At 52.7% G+C, this 15865-nt stretch overlaps 1 protein-coding gene across 2 annotated transcripts; it reads left to right on the top strand.

The window, feature by feature from the left end:
- The first annotated feature begins 421 nt into the window (after positions 1 to 421).
- ABHD6 (abhydrolase domain containing 6, acylglycerol lipase) lies at positions 422 to 15641 on the top strand. 2 transcript variants are annotated; one of them, XM_085072645.1, is made up of 10 exons: positions 422 to 513; positions 3931 to 4000; positions 5713 to 5860; positions 9201 to 9357; positions 9775 to 9888; positions 10131 to 10263; positions 11513 to 11670; positions 12475 to 12529; positions 12981 to 13081; positions 13774 to 15641. In XM_085072645.1, the coding sequence occupies exons 3-10, from the start codon at positions 5742 to 5744 to the stop codon at positions 13948 to 13950; spliced, it is 1014 nt and encodes a 337-aa protein (XP_084928771.1). In that variant the 5' UTR covers positions 422 to 513; positions 3931 to 4000; positions 5713 to 5741; the 3' UTR covers positions 13951 to 15641. The 2 variants fall into 2 exon arrangements, with proteins under 2 accessions (XP_084928771.1, XP_084928770.1); XM_085072644.1 differs by lacking the exon at positions 422 to 513 and adding an exon at positions 3600 to 3801.
- The last annotated feature ends 224 nt before the right edge of the window (positions 15642 to 15865 follow it).

Here is a 15865-nt window from a genome sequence, read left to right as displayed (position 1 = left end):
CTGCTACACTTTCTATACCACTTGCACTGCAGCCCACACGCATCCCCCACTGCAACCCCACTGAATTCCCATCACAGCTCCACTGAATCCCCCCCATTGCATCCACCTTTCCACCCCTGTTGTGATCCCCACGGAAGCCCCATTAATTCTCCCCCGCATTCCTGTTGCACCTTCATCGCATCCCCCCTTGTCCCCTGACGTCCCTCTACACCCCCCACTGTAGCCACCCCGCAGCCCTGGTGTCCCCCGGTCGCATCGGCAAAGCGGCCCTATCACACCCCCCTTGCACGCCGCTGTAACCCCGCTTTCGCCCCTCTCTCATCCCCCTTTCACCCCAGCTGCGTCCCGCCTATACCCCTCGGCATCCCGCCCCGCGGAGCCGCATCCCCGCCTCTCGCTGCGCCCCGCGGAGCCGCACCGGCGCGGGGGGAGGGCGCAACGGAGCCGCCGCGTTCCGCCGCCCGGCGCTGCCATTACGGCCCGGCACGGCTCGGCTCGGCTCGGATCCGCACGGTGAGAGGCGGGGGGGCGGGATGGGGGGCTGACGGTAGCAATGACAGGGCCGGGGGGGAAGTGAGCGGAGCGGGGGCCGTTCTGGCGTCCGGGTCTCCCCGGTGACAACCCTGGCATCGCGGGGGGTGGGCTGAAGATCGCGAGCAAAGCCAAAATCCGAGAAAAAAAACTAAAATATATATATTCAGAGATTTAATTAATTTGCCTTTAAATTCCCCCCCTCCCCTAAAAATTAATTATTTGGTGGCGAGGGGGTTGGAACAAGATGATCCTTAGGGTCCCTTCCAATGCAAACCGTTTTATGACTCTAAAGGATTCTGTGGTCTCAGCTGCTGCTGTCTGGAGGATGCTGTCATTTTGCCGGAGGAGCATGCTTTGGGGAGGGCTGTGTGCTGAGAAAAGGGGCCAGGATATGCCCCCCGGACACCCCTACCTCATCCCTGCCTGACTCTTTCCTACCCTCGCCAGGAGAGGGCTGAGTCCGGGCGCACTCGTGACATCGGATGTGCCGTGCATGCTCTGCTGCGTGCGTGGGAGGCAGGATGAGGATGGCGACGGGGTCCGGAAGGAGGATGGGCACGTTAGGAATTTCTAAACCAGCAGCTGACTGGCAGCACAGCCTGCTGGGGTCATGCTTTCCATCCACCTTGTCCCCAGGCTGGCTGGCAGTGATGCTGATGGCTTGTCCCTGCAGATTCCCAGCCTGGGGTACAGCAGCAGGGTCAGGGGCCAGCCCAGACTCTCTGCCTCGCGTTGGAGCTGTGTTGCACAGATACAAATGTCTCAGAGATGTACGTTTTGTGAAACACTGCTGCAGAAATAATGATCTCATGTCTGCTGCCTATAAATAAATGAAGGTGAAAGGGCATATTTCCTACTCTCGGCTCACTGGAGGCTGGATTAAGATGGAGAGCTGGCTGACTGACAGACCGAGATCTTTCAAATATTAATAGATATTAAATTACAACTTCACTGTAATTAGCACCTAAAGGATCACATAGCAAACTACACCAATGAGGAACCATAACAGTGCTTATGTCATTGTTTATGGTTCAATATTTTTTTCATGTCTGCAGAGAATGCAAGGGTGAGGGAGTTTCCAGGGGAAAGGGCTCACTTACATGTTTTGGGTTTTTCTTTTTACATGATTAGTGGTGTGAGTCAGGGTTTCTGGGGGCCCCACCTCAGCCACTGAGGTCCCTCAAAGCCCCCTGTTTCTGCAGTGGGATCTTAAAATTATCTTTGAAAAAAGATAATATTTAAAAAGTTAAAAAAAAACTTAAAAGAGGATGTTTTTTCCTTTTCAGATCTTAAAAAACAAAAATTAATGTATGCCTAAATGTGCTGCTTAGCTTTCAGCTATTCAGTGATTTAACTCTGTTGTCAGTCAGACATGGACTGTGCTGGGTGCAGGTGGGGTGAGCAAAGCCCTGAGTGCAATAGCAGTTGTGCAGCCCAGTCCCAATGAGCACAGCCCAGGACAGCCTTTGTGACTGAATGTTGGCAGGGAGGGCATACATGTGATTCCTCTTTTGTGGAATCTCTGCCTGGCCTTCCTTGGGGCTTCCCAGTGCATCAGCTGCCACTCTCCTTTTCCAACCCAAGGCCCTTCCACCTTGGGATGGGTTTTGTGCTGCTGCTGCTGCCTCTCTTGTGGGGTGTAGAAAAAAAATTATAGATACACCTGAGCTGCACTATTGCATCTTCCCCAACCTCCCTGCAGTGACACACTGAGCTTGAAAGAGGAAAAATACCATTGTCCCATGGCCTCGGTTCTGTCCTCAACATGCTGTCCTCTGTAGTAACCCAAAGACCCTCCCACCTGTTGGCCCCTCTGTTTGCAGGTTATGAGGCCCCTGCCTGAATTTGACACAGGGGATGAAGTAGGAAACAAGTGGAGATGTGGAGCATCCCCTTAGCATCTGTCCTGGGACTGTCCCATTACCCGGGGTGCCTTGTTTGGGGGGTTCACAGGCTGTGGTGGTTAGTGTTTGTGGCTTGGCTGCCAGTCTGGGAACTGGTGCTCCTGGTTTGGCATCTGGTGCCCTGCCATGTGTGCAGCTTGCTTGGCATTATCACCTCCACGATCACACGTTATTTATCAGAGTTGCCTAATTGATGTTTGCAAGTTTATTTATGAAGTAGGTGGAGATCCTTCCGAGAAGCAGTAGCAACACTTGGGGCCATTTGCTGTGACTCCTGGTCACGGGGCACCTCAAAGTGATGGATGAGCTGCGGTCTGAAGACGTACGGCTGTTACCAGAGGGCTTGTTTTGTTTTTAAACCCACAGTAGGTTAAAAAGCTACTCTCCAGCTAGTAGCAGAGGACTGTGCCAGGGCCTGGTGTGATGCTGCCTGGTCCTGGTACAGCAGGGCAGGTGATCATCCCCTGGGCAAAGCACCATCTCAGGGCGCTTTGTGGAGCTGGTGTCCCTGCAGCATTCCTGGGTCCAGGGGTGGCTTTATGGGGAAGGGGTGTCGGGGAGTGTGGTGACGGTAGCTGCCCATGACTGCATAGCTGCTGTTTTCCTCCATCGGAGGTAGCCATGGAAATCAGTGGCGATGCTCTGCTCTGCCTAGGCAGGAGGAGGTTCGGAAGCGCCCCGGGGCTGCCCGAGCATCCTCCCCGGCAGGCGCCCGGGGCCAGCGGGGCCCGAGCGGGGCTGGCCGGTGCGCACGGCCGGCATTGGGCGCTGGGCTCACGTGGCGAGCGGCGGCTGCCATGGCCCTGCCGAAATGCTCCGGAGCCATGGGGACAGCGGCCCCGGCTGCTCCTGCGGCCGCGGCAAGGGGCGGCTCTCGGGGATTTCTGGCGTGTAGCAGCCCCCAGCACCCGTGCCGCGTGGCTCCGGTGCTCCCACTGGTCCTCCCTCGTGAATTTCACAGCCAAAATCTGCCGCCGAGTTTAGGCCAGCGTTTTACTGCCTCTCCAGTAATTTCCTGCGGCTGCGCTTCGCTTCAGCCTGTCTCACACAGTGGAGGATCGCAGGGGGGGAGGCACGGAGAGCGCTTGGAAAAGTACCTTTAAGACAAAGAGGAAGGGGACGAGAAGCAGCTTAGCTGGCTTTGTTCTAATAGCAGTAATCACCTGGAGGGCGAGCATGAGCCCCCGGCGCTGGGTCCGCGCAGCCCTGCCCGGGGCTGCTGGGCTCGGCTCTCCCCGCCGCGCCTTGCGCTTCCTCTCCGATGGCAGCTCGCACTTTGCTCCTGCTTGGAACAAGTGCACCCAACGGGCTTTATTGTACAAAACCTCATATCTACATAAACAGGGGAAAGGTTGGTCGGAAGGTGAATATAAGACGTCTTGAAGGGCAGCTGGTGGCTTAAATACTCCAAACTCACCGTGCTGCCGAGCCTGAAGGGAGGAGTAAAAGCAGGACTACGATTTTGACCTTGTTTTATTTTCTCTTCTGACAGTGTTTTCAGACACTGCCGCTGCCCACAGCGAGCAGGACTTGTGCCGAGAGGAGGAGGGGAATTCTGCAAGGTAAGCTGGGCTTTTTAAAGGCTTTCTCCCTGTTTAGCTTTCTAAAAGCGGTGTGGAGGTGGAGGCAGAGGTGATGACCCCGTGCCAGGGAGCACAGGGGCTCCCACCATCCCACGCTTTTTCCTTCCTGCAGCCTTCTCTCGTTACGGGTCACCAATGAGAGCAATGGCGATTTTCTGTGCTTGGTTTCTGCCCTGGTTTAGTGACATAGCGAGAGGCAGCGAGTGCTCTGCGGTGGGCTCCCTCGCAGCCCTGCTCCCATGGATAAGGTTTATCCGTTGCATAAAGTGTTTGTCTATGAACAAGCCATGCTGAAATCAAGCGTCTTTCTACAAAATGTTAATTAAATGAATAACGGCGTGTTGTTGAGGCTTGAAGACGGAAATGAGGTTTAGCTTTGTTAAGGAGGTGCCTGGTGGAAATATTTACAATATTCCTCAAATTTCAGTTATTCCTATTTTCCCTGGGGAGAGAGGGCAAATCTGGCTGATGCTTCAGAGGTTCTGTAAACCATTTCTCTTGGTTGTGTGTAACGTGAGGGTCCAATGTGACTGTGTCTGGGGGCGGGAGGCTGTGACTGGTGATTGTGTTCCTGTTTCATGGCAACACATACCACACACACAGCACTGGGAGTCTTGCAGGAAGCTGGAAAAAATCTGACTGTCCTGGCACAGAGAAATACGGAGGTGGTGATGTGGGGGTGAGTGGCTGGTGGGAGAGCAGGCACTGAGGATATTTCGTTTTACAAATGAGGAACTAAAGTGCTAGTGCTGAGGAAAGGGGAGTCATGAGTTGGTTAGCAGGGGGAATTAGAGGAGATGTGTGTGTGTCAGTGTTTAATCTCTTAATGAGAAAAATATATCCCAGCTGCTTGTGGTGGGGAGAGTTCAGGGACAAACCTGACATTGTGTTAGAGCTTGCCCTTGCTGCCAGTGTCCTCCACCTGCTGCTGCCCCTGATTTGTCTGAAGGGTGCTGAGGAGCAGGGATGGGGACCTGTGATCCACAGCAAGGTGAAAATGTGGGGCAGAAGTGAGGATGTGGGGGTGGGGATAAATTTGTCTCAGATAAGGGCTGGACACCAAAGAGTGCCCTGCCAAGTTGTTTCCTTCTGTTCCCGAGCCCATTAATAGGCTCTGCTTCCTTGATTAGTTGGTGCCTATGCAGAGCGGTAATGAGAGCTGGGCTCAACCCATCAATTCTAGGTCAGTGGTTGTGTGCTGGGGATTTGGGATCAGGCAGGGGGAGGGAAGGGAGACAGAGCTGGACGCCTGCCTCCGAAAAGAAACGTGGAGCCTGCCTGATGCTGGCCCTGCCTGCACCCATCGGGGGAAAGGCTGCCTGCACTCAAGGCTGGGGGGAAAGGCTGCCTGCACCCCTCGGGGGGCTGTGTTTTCTGTGTCTGCAAGGTGTCCCAAGGGCCATGTTGTGCCCTGTCACCTCAGACATGTTCCCTGTCTGTTAGAAAGCTCATTGCCCATTTGAGATGTGTTCTCCTGAGAGGATAACATTGCAATAATTAGATCCATTAAGGAAGGAGCCAGAAGAAATAATTGGGTTTTAAAACTGAAACAGACTTTGCTGCGCTCCTGAGTGATATCCTTTGCCTCTTGCAGAGCTGCTTTCCTCCCCACCTCTGGCAGCAGATTTCTCATTTAGCAATGACTTGTCAATATTTCTGGTGGTTAACCTCAGAACCTTCCCTAAATGCAGGCAGGTGAGGCTGAGTAGCGAAGAGCAGCATGGACCTGGATGTGCTGAACATGTTTGTCATCGCCGGTGGCACCCTGGCTATCCCCATCCTGGCCTTCGTGGCCTCATTCCTCCTCTGGCCTTCGGCACTGATCCGCATCTACTACTGGTGAGTTCAGAGCCCTGCTGCTCTCAGTGCAGTGTGGGGGTGGAACCTGTGCCCAGCAGGTCACCACACACACAGGTCACGGTGGTGTGGATGGAGCTGGGAGTTCCTGCTGTGATGGTGATAGCAGCAGGTGAGCTGAGGTCCTCCAGGGCCATGCCAGATGTGTGCAGCTTTAAGCACGTCTGGGAGAAGAAAATGGCATTTTCTTATTGCATTTTTGCTGCTGAGGCTTATGTCGGTCAGGCCCCTTGCTGTCCCAGGGGTTTGGCTGTGCCAAGGGGCTGTTGGCCAGGCTGCCACTGCAGTGCCAGCTTGCAAGATCTCTCCAAACCTTTCTGGGTTGCTTCCCCCAAGGACAGGACTGTGACTGGGAAAAGCACTGCTATTGCAGCCTGTCCACCAGCCCGGCCACCCTGGCAGTCTGGTGACCTCCCACCTCATCAATGTGGCTGGGGCGTGGGTGTCCCTGGGCTCACACACTCCCTCCCAGCTGACTGGGACTTTTCTCTCACTAGTGGTTATGGATGAGGCTTTTCCCATCCTCTCTTTTCTTCTGGAATGGAGCATCAGGGAAGATGGAGCGATGCTTTGGTTTTTATCCCCTTGAATCTTGTCCTTTCTGATACCAGGAGGCAAGCACTAATACCCTTCAGTCCTCCTTTGTCCCTGGAAATCAGTGATAAGCCCACTGGCGGCTTTCCTCTCTGGGTTTGTTGTAATGAAAGGTTGTAATAACTCCCTTCAGAAGTCAGGACAGAGTCTCATCCCACAGCGTGGAGCAGGCAGCAGCAGGCAGTGTAGGCAGAGCAGACAGACAGCATGGGCAGAGCAGGCAGCATGTCAGACTGCCCTCACATGCTGCTGGCAGATGGTGGCTCCTGCAGTTCAGCTCACAGGGTGTTTCCAAATCCAAGTGACCTCCTGTGAGAGGAAGATGTTTGCCCACCTCAGCACTCAGGTGCAGAAATGGGATGAAGCCTGTTTCTAAAGGCATTTTAATTAGCAGCCTTTTATTCACAGCATCTGAGAGAGGAGGGAGCATGGGATGAAAGCCCTAGTGATGGGATCGTCACTCTGCAAAGGAGAGCAGGCAGTGTCACAGCCTTCTGCTGCCCCATGGATGTCTGGGTGGTACTGGGTTTGGCAGTCAAAGTGCTTTTTTTCTTTGGATATATAAACGGCTGGTGGAATCTAGGGAGGACCCTGATGGGGTGAGGTTCCGAGGAGGATGGCTGGAAAACACTGCTGAATGAGTGTGGTCAGGATGAAGCCTTCAGCAGCCACAGGCAGGGGTGGAGGACAGGGTGATGCAGGGTCTGATGTCGGGAGCTTGAAGGAGCCAGGCTGAGCAGAAGGTAGAGAATGCCCTGCTGCTGCCTTTGTTCTTCTGGGGTTGTAGATAAGGGGCTGAGTGAAAATGCACTGTGGGCAGGTTGGTTTGTGTTTGGGTGAGAGAGGCAGCATGTGACAGGGGTCAGGACTGTCTTCTTTTGAAGGATGTGTTCCCCCCATCTCTCTCTGTTCCAGCATTTCTGACAGGATAGGTTTCTTGCAGGAATAACTGCGATGCCAAAAGAGGTCATGGACACCTCTTTTGTTAGGGACAGTGGACAAGAAGGGTGGGCTTGCCTGTACTCTTCCTTTTCTATTGGCTTCTTTCCAAGTTGGATTTTTTTGGGGAGTGAAATTGTAGTGTTTCCCCAAGAGCAGAGGCAGGAAAGATGCAGGCAGCATGCCGTGCTGCCCTCTGCTTTACAGCCTCGTGCAGATACAGCTTTGCAGCGCTGCTCCTGGGAAGTCCCAGGGGAAGCTTCTCTCTTCTTTCATACTTCCCTGCCCCCTCCTTCTCCTCACTGTGTGTCCTCAGCTGGCACAGTCAAGGGTCATGCTGGGCCCCCTCACCCATGGCCTCACTGCTTTCCCTGCCACTAATGCGCCTCCCTGCCTGGCAGGATATGCAGGGCTGCCCCGCTGACCCTGGCCCTGGAACCGCTCTGCCTGCACTGCAACAGGGGTTAATCAGTTTAGCTTCTGCCACTAAGTGAGTTAACACCTTGTGAGGGATCAGTTCAGCTTTGCACAGATTATTTTGCCTTCTGCTGAATTGATCCATTAGGATCAGTTGCTAAAAATGTTATCATCTTGCCCATCGGTAGTTCACACCAGTGCCTTTGAGGCAAGGACTCTTAAGACACTTATTAGGGAGAAATTCACCTCTCCTTGTAGGACCAGCAAAGAGCTGAGATGCTGCTTAAGTCCCACTAACTCCCTCGAAAAAGAGATTATGATAAAGAGGATTTCACTATGCATAAGCTTTGAGTGGGCAGAGAGGTAGGACAGTCCAGAAGCGTTGGTGACCTTGCTCTTGTGTCTTAAATAAACTGTGATACGGTATATAAAAGTATTTGCCAGTGCCTTGGCCACCAGGCATAGCCCAGTAGTTGTCCTGACAAGGGTTATGTCTGAGCACAGGGGAAACGCAGGGAAAGCGACCCTGCTCTCTGCCTTGGGCTGCACGTACACATCATATGTCCAAAGTGTCACCGATAATCTCTGTCCAGGTCCTTCTGGCTGGCAGTTTCATTGTGTCCTCTGAGCAGGCTGCAATCATATGCTGGCAGGAGCTGTCTGCCTCTGCTTTCAGAGAAACAGCCTCGGGGTTATCTGGTATCTTCTGGGGTGCTAAACCCAGTGTAAGGATGGTTGCCTCCACTCCTTTGTGTGTGTATAATTTTTTTAAGGCTTTCTAGTTGGTCCATGGGAACCAGGTTTCTGTGGTACTCTGGGGTGACATGGTTGTTTTGGCTGGGAACTGATGTGCTTGTCCTTGAGGTGATGTTCTCCCGTTGAGGCAGGACTATGTCCAAATAACCCTGTGACAGATCCACCTTACCCACCTGGAAGAACTGTCTTTCTTGGCCTGCTCATCTTACATGCTGCCTTGACACGTGTGCTGCCCCTCTCTCTTGAGTCTGTCCTCATATGAGCCTTTGGGCATTTTCTGTTTTACAGTTGTTATTTTGGCCCATTTCCATTGCTAAATGAGTGATTTTGGCTCTTTTTTTTAAAGTTCTTAACAGTGTCTTCACAAACCATCTGCAGTGCAGCCAGGCACCTGTGTTACACCTGTAAGGGATCACATGTAAGCACAGGGTCTGGCCCAGGGTCCAGATGCACAGGATTAATCCCAGTAGTCCCATTATGGTACCAGTGAGAGCCCAACCTAACTGACCTTAGTAAATCAACAAATCTGTGGCTGCCTTTGGACTCGTCACCTGGCTTATATCATGCCTGGGTCCTGGTCTTGTCTTGCTCACTGGTGTTTTCTCCTTGTTTCCAGGTACTGGCGCCGAGCCTTGGGCATGCAGGTTAGATACGCAAACTACGATGACTATCAGTTTTGTTATTCCTATAGAGGAAGACCTGGATACCGACCGTCCATCCTGATGTTACATGGGTTCTCAGCCCACAAAGACATGTGGCTCTCCATAGTCAAGGTGGGACTCCGTTTCTATCGTGTTGCTCCCTACTGAGAACTGATGGTTCTGGGCTTGGGGGCAGCAGTGTGAGGGCTCACTGGTTGCATGCATGGGATGGGATGACTGCTGTAACGTGCTAGGAACACCCTCCTTATCACTGTGTTCATTGCTTGTTGGATCCCTTCACCCCTGTAACACCCAGAGCTGCAGGGGAAGAGCAGTACACACCTGCCACCTCCATGGGAAGCGAGTCTTGGCCACGCTTTCTCATCATGTCATCCTTGGTACATGAGCTGACTTATTCTGATGCACGAGCAACCAGGGCTGCCAGGAGGAGAGTGACTCCCCCTGCTCCCACCCAGGCTCCCCATTTGCCATCCCTGGGCTTCACAGCAGTTTCCCTGCACGGTAACCACCCCTGGTTTGTTTCTGCAGTTCCTGCCAAAGAACCTGCACTTGGTGTGTGTGGACATGCCCGGGCACGAGGGCACAACCCGCTCGGACTTGGATGATTACTCCATTAGTGGGCAAGCTAAGAGAATACACCAGGTAAAGCCCCAGCATCACATCACCTCTGCAAGAGGGACGTGGGGGACATGGGGACATGAGGGACATGAGGGACGTGGGGACGTGAGGGATGCTAAGCCCCGTGAGTCTGCCTTGTGTGGCCTCGCTCCCTCCCTTCCCAGGCAGCCAGAGCCACCAGCCTCAAGCTTTTGAGTTGAATTTCTCTAATGACCTGACCCCATGCTGTTGTTTCCCCTAACAACGCTCCTTCTGCTCCCTGCCAGTTCGTGGAGTGCATCAAGCTGAACAGAAGGCCCTTTCATCTAGTTGGCACTTCCATGGGGGGAAATGTTGCTGGCGTCTATGCTGCTCAGTACCCAGAAGATATCTGCAGCCTGACCCTCATCTGTCCTGCAGGTGGGCAAGGCGGGGGGGCAAGACAGAGAGAGGGCAAGCAGGAAGCAGTGCAAAAGCCCAGGGTAGTGCTGGAGGCAGCATAGATGTGTAGTGCAAAGCATTTAGAAATAATTTGTATTTATAGTCTGGAAATCTCTGGCAAGGCACAGGAGAAAATCACCACCTTGTGCAGACTGCTCTTTTCCAGGGGTTTGGCATTTGCCCCACTGGGCTTTGGATAGAGTCGGGACTAGGGCAAACGGGACAAGTTCTGCTCTGGAGGAAAATGCCTTTTCCCTTGGGATGGCAGGCATTTTACATGGCATGTCTGCAGCCTCTCAATTCACAAGAGGGAATGCAGACTGCAGCAGGAATAGCCTCCCCATTCTAGCCTCCTGAAAGCCCTGGTGTGCTGAAGGGCTGGGGTGTTGGGAGCCAGAGAGTTCTGACCTCCCACCTTTGGGTACTCAGACTGGGAAGAGCACTTCAGGGCTGGGCAGAGGTCAGCAGGGTGTCCCCTCTATCCCCTCCATCCCCACCATCCCCTGGACAGGGGGCTCAGGGGAGCCTGGGCATGATATGCTGCAGGAGGCATGGTGGGTAGGGAGCTTCTCTGCTGGGGAGGCTTTGCTGCATCCCAGTTGCCATAGCAGCTCCTTCCCTCTCCCACGCAAGGAAAGCAGCTTCCAAATGAGAACTAAGGAATGAAGCAAAGTGAATGTTACCTAGCTACCAGGCTCTGGGGGCGTCAGGGTTCCCACTCCCCTCTAGGAGAGCTGTCGACTGTCTCTCTGGCTGTTTCTGGATGTGAAACCTCTGTGTGGGGGTTGCAGAAAGGTTTGGGATTAAATTGCTGGGGAATTTTTTCTCAGTGGTGCATGCAGATGGGCCTGCAGAAATTTTCTGTCCAGCCCCATGCAGTGGTAGCCTGGGCATTAGTGTTTGCATCTGCTGACCACATAAAAATAAGCAGTATAGCTTTTGCTGAAGTAGTCATGCACATCTATACCTTGTGCTGTGCCAGCCTGCGGGGTTGGTGGTGCCAAACCTTGGAGCAGGAGGGAGGCTGGGTATCTCTGAATGCATATTGAAGTGGCTGTATGTACAGATGTTTTCTTCCCCTCTTTTTTAAAAAAAAAATTACAGAGTCAGCAGGCAGGAAGCCAGAGGCAGGGATGAGGGAGGTCAGTACAAGGTTGTTTTTTCGTTTGGCCTGTTGTGGGGATTTTGTCCAGATTTTAGCTTTTCCACCCCTTCTCATTTCATGCAGGCCTGCCAAGTACCACTGACAGCAAGTTCGTTAAGCAGCTCCGGGAGCTGCAAGAGTCCAAACGCATCGACAGGATCCCTTTAATCCCCTCAACACCTGAGGAGATGGCAGATATGCTGAAGCTTTGCTCCTACGTTCGCTTCAAGGTGCCACAGCAGGTGAGAGCCCAACGCTGGTCGTGGCAGCCGGTAAAGGGAGGCTGGGAGGTGGTGAGCAGGTTTGCTTCTCCCTGAGCCTGCATGGTATAGCTGAGGCAATACTGGGGCTGCAGCTGGAGCTGCCAACCGTGCCATTGCCCAGGAAAGACACACTGAGCCTCACTCCCAGCACCTTTCCAGCACTTTCCCTTCAAACCCTCTTTTTCCAAGTTCCCTCTATCAGCGCCTGCTGGAATTCCTCTTCCCATAAAGTTTTTGGCAGCAGGCTGGGATGTAGAAGGGTTTTTTAGTAAATATGTCTGGCAGGAAGCATTAAATAACTAAAGCAGCTGTTGTCCAATGTGGAGGGGGATTGTTTGCTGCTTTTTAAGTAAAAGCGATGGAAATGTTAATTGCGTCATTGTCAAGTGAGAGGAACTTGGCGAGGGGCTGCCTATTAAACTAGTTTTCCTTAGGAAGTCTGGAGTGAGTAGATTGGAGAGTAAGAAAAAAATGTTAGGTAATGCCAAGACGTTTTGGGTTTTTGGCAAAAGAATACAAAAAGGATGAAAAGTGCAGTCATGGCTGAGGTGGCTGCTGGCCAGGGGCAGATATTGGGTCTGCATCATAAAAGACAATATTATTTGTTGCTGAAATACATATTGCTTAAGCATGGTTTCAACACCCCCACACACTTAGGAGGAAGCTCATGCTTGGGCCAGATTTGCTGGGGTGGCAAGGGCTGCTCTTGAGTGCTCTTGGGCACACTCAGCCCTGTGCAGGGCACAGGTCCCCTCCAGCAGCTCTCCTCTGCTCTCCCTGCAGATTCTCCAGGGCCTTGTTGATGTTCGCATCCCACACAATGAATTTTACCGGAAACGTAAGTGCATGGTGGCAGCCTCCTCACCAGGCTTTCCAACAGGATCCCCAAGGGTGTGGGGACCAGCTGTCCCCAGCCCCTATGTCCCCTGCACATGGGTGGCCCCGTGCTGTGCCTTGCTGAGGGTGGGAGGGGACAATGTTATTAACAGATCTGGGGACACACCTTGGTCGCTGGTAGCAATGCACTGCCACCCCCACTGCCACCCCCACAGGTGACAGGGTTTCTGCTTCACCCTCACCCTCCTGTCTGGGTTAATAAGTACCTGTGAGGCGATGGTTTGGCAGAATGTCCCTCTGCAGCTGGGCTTGGTGGCAGAGCAAGGACAGCCCATCATCTCTGCATGGATTTCCCAGTCAGGGGATACTGGCAGGACCAACCCACAGGGCCCTCTTTGAGAAGGGAAGGCAAAATGTCTCCCTGTAGGACTGACTCTCCTCTTGCCCCACAGTGTTTTTAGAAATCGTGGATGAAAAGTCCAGGCACTCTCTCCATGAGAACATGAGCAAGATCAAAGCACCAACGCAGGTCATCTGGGGAAAGCAGGACCAGGTAGGCAGCCCCTTGCACATCTCCCACAGACCTATCTCCATCTCTGCCTGTGCCCATCCACGGGGGCATGTGCTGCCAAGCTGTGCACTGCTCTGCAGAGAGCTGGCACAGTGTCTCTGTCCCCAGTGGATTTAGACACAGGGGCTCAGCAGGGTGATGGGCAGAAAGCTGACAGCCTGCTTTCCAGAGGGAGGAGAGCGCAGTGCCAGGGCTGGGGAGTGGGAAGGGGCAGGTGGGGGGTAGGTGCCAGCATCGAAGCAGGCAAGGGCTGGGAAGAAGAATAAAGTGTCAGCAAAGAGAGTTGTCCTGGCAACTGGAAAGAGACGTGCTGTTTGTGGGCAGGCTTCAAGGCAAAGTCTTAGGATTTGTTTCAGAGGCAGGAGTGGGAGGGAAGAAGTGGGAGGAAGCAAGCTGCAGGCATGCAGAAGGCTCTATAAATGCAAAGATGCAAGTGTTTGCTTGCAGTGACACCTTTGCGCTGAGACAGCAGGCAAAAAGAGAGTTCCCTGCTGCCTGCTGAGACTGGCATCATGCAGCCTCCCTGCCCTGTCCCCAGGCAGGGCATTGGCATTACAAGGACTGTGTCTGCATCTCTGCTCCACATCTCAGTTGGACCGCAACAGGGTTTCTATGGTGTCCACTAAACCCCATCTCTGACTGTGGCAGTGACTGTTTTTTCCCCTGCCGTCCAGGTCCTGGATGTTTCTGGTGCCAGTGTTTTAGCAAGTGCTATTCCAGACTGCCACGTGTACATCCTGGAGAACTGTGGGCACTCGGTGGTGGTGGAGCGACCCCGCAAGACAGCCAACCTCATCCTGGAATTCCTGGCACTGCTGCACAGCATAGACAACAACAAGAAGCAGGCGTGAGCATGGCAGGGAGCCAAGTGCCCATGCCGGGTTAAATTGTAAAGTACTGCAGCTTTGATAAGTTCTCAGGGATCTTGTACAAATCAGGGTCAATGTGCCAAAGTCCCTGAGGAAGGCAGAATCAGTGATACCTAAACCTATAGCACCACTGGCACAGCGACCTAGGGGTCATTGAGCAACCTCCATAGATACAGGAACAGAAGCAGAGTATCTCCTTTTTCTACTTAGAGGTAAGGTAGAAACGAGCTGAAATCACCCAGTGCTCCTCACACAGCCGCCCATCTTACCTGGGTTACCAGCACGTAGTTGTTCATGACATTTACCTAAACTATATATGAAATGTAGGAAGGAGAAAGCATCTTGGACTGACACTTACAATATTTCTACTACTTAGAGTCCATCGTGTTGCATGCTGCTGTGCTGTAAGAGAACCCCCAAGTGCTCCAGGCGTCTGCTTGAGTGTTCTTTGTGTAGCTCCTTAACTCACGATTTATGCAGAAAACAACAGAAAACTTCATGTGTGGAAGTCCAATGACTGTATGTGCAGAAATGTTTACACTCTGAGTGGGTTTTTCTAAATCCCTGAATAGTTCCTGTGTATTTGTAATGCCTTAACGTTGCCCAGGGTGTGGTGTCTGTGCACAGCCCACCTTGCCCAGGGTTGGTTCTTCCTGCTGGTGAACACAGCCAGTGACTACGGGGTGCAGGCAGCAGCTTTGCCACTGCTGTGGAACCAGAGCAATGGGAACTGCCCGGGGCAATTCGGCCCCTGAGCCCGAGTCAGCAATAAGCCCATGGCCAGGGTGTGACTTAGCCACCTCGGGTGAACTCTTGTCTCAACTCCTCTAAGACATCGTGCTGCTGAAAACCTGGATGTAAATAACGATTTTCTTAATGAATTCTGTGAATTCTGCAAAAGCCAGTGCCACCGGAACAGGCGTGAGGGGTGGGAGCTGGCTGTGTGTGTGACCTGTACAGGGGATGGCGAGGAGGGGTCAGCTCACCCACGAGCTGCTGGGCGGTGGTGGGGAAAGGTACAGTGTGCTTCTGCATCCTCTCCATGGTTACAACTCCTGACCCAGTGAAACTATAGGTAGAAACAGGCAATACAGACAAGTTATACTTTACAACTTGCAAGGTGATGTCCAGGGATGGATCCTGTACCTCTCCAGGTGTGGTCCCTCACTGCCTGTCCCAGGGAAAGAGCACTGGTCTGGGTCTTGGGTAGGACCAGTGTGTGCTGGAGGGCAAGGTGGTGTGTGGTGCCCTCAAAGGCAAAGCAGCAGGTGGCTGTCACCCCTCAAACACCCCCAGCTCTCCTCAGGGGTGACAGTGGGTGCTGCTAGAGTGTCCCCCACCCTCCAACTGGGAACACAGGCTTGTGGTGCTGACAGCCATCTGCTCACCGGCTTCCTGAGGTACCCCGATCTGTACATATATCTGAAAGTCCCCGTCAGCTTCTTGGCTCTTTTTAAGAGAAGAAACATTGTTCTTTTAGAAAATTAGAAATTTGCTGTTAATTGCTTGGTTATTGTTTCTACTACAGGAGTTGATTTGAAAAAAACAAAATTGCTGATAGTTTTATGTGGTAAAAGCCAGAAAAACTTGTTGGGTATCTATGTGGTTTCTCATGCCACAGATTGCTGTGTGCAAAGGATTTATATGGCTATTAAAATCTAGTGATTTAAGGAGTCCATGGTGCAATGATTACTTTTTCCTTTGAGGAAGAAGGGGCTGTGGTGTGGGATGATACAGGGGTCTTGTGCTGCTGCTTCTTTCCTCCCCACATTTCTGGGAGATGCAGGTTTTGGCTTGAGAAATATTTGGTAATGGAAAGAGAGAAGACCAGGAAGACCAGGAAGGCTCAAGTCTCATCTCTTCAAGGACAACACAAATTTTCCCTTTTTTCATTTTA

The sequence above is a fragment of the Lichenostomus cassidix genome, chromosome 12, assembly GCF_008360975.1.
Source record: "Lichenostomus cassidix isolate B80296 chromosome 12, HeHo_3.0, whole genome shotgun sequence".
Taxonomy (NCBI): Eukaryota; Metazoa; Chordata; class Aves; order Passeriformes; family Meliphagidae; genus Lichenostomus; species Lichenostomus cassidix.
Note: the sequence above shows the minus strand (reverse complement) of the source record. Positions and strands in the feature narration are given on the sequence as shown.

Excerpts from the sequence above, each read along its gene's own strand:
- ABHD6 (XM_085072645.1), top strand. The coding sequence starts at position 5,742 with ATGGACCTGGATGTGCTGAACATGTTTGTCATCGCCGGTGGCACCCTG. Across the intron at positions 9,889-10,130 it reads AAGCTAAGAGAATACACCAG|TTCGTGGAGTGCATCAAGCT; the intron begins GTAAAGCCCCAG and ends GCTCCCTGCCAG. Across the intron at positions 12,530-12,980 it reads CAATGAATTTTACCGGAAAC|TGTTTTTAGAAATCGTGGAT; the intron begins GTAAGTGCATGG and ends CTTGCCCCACAG.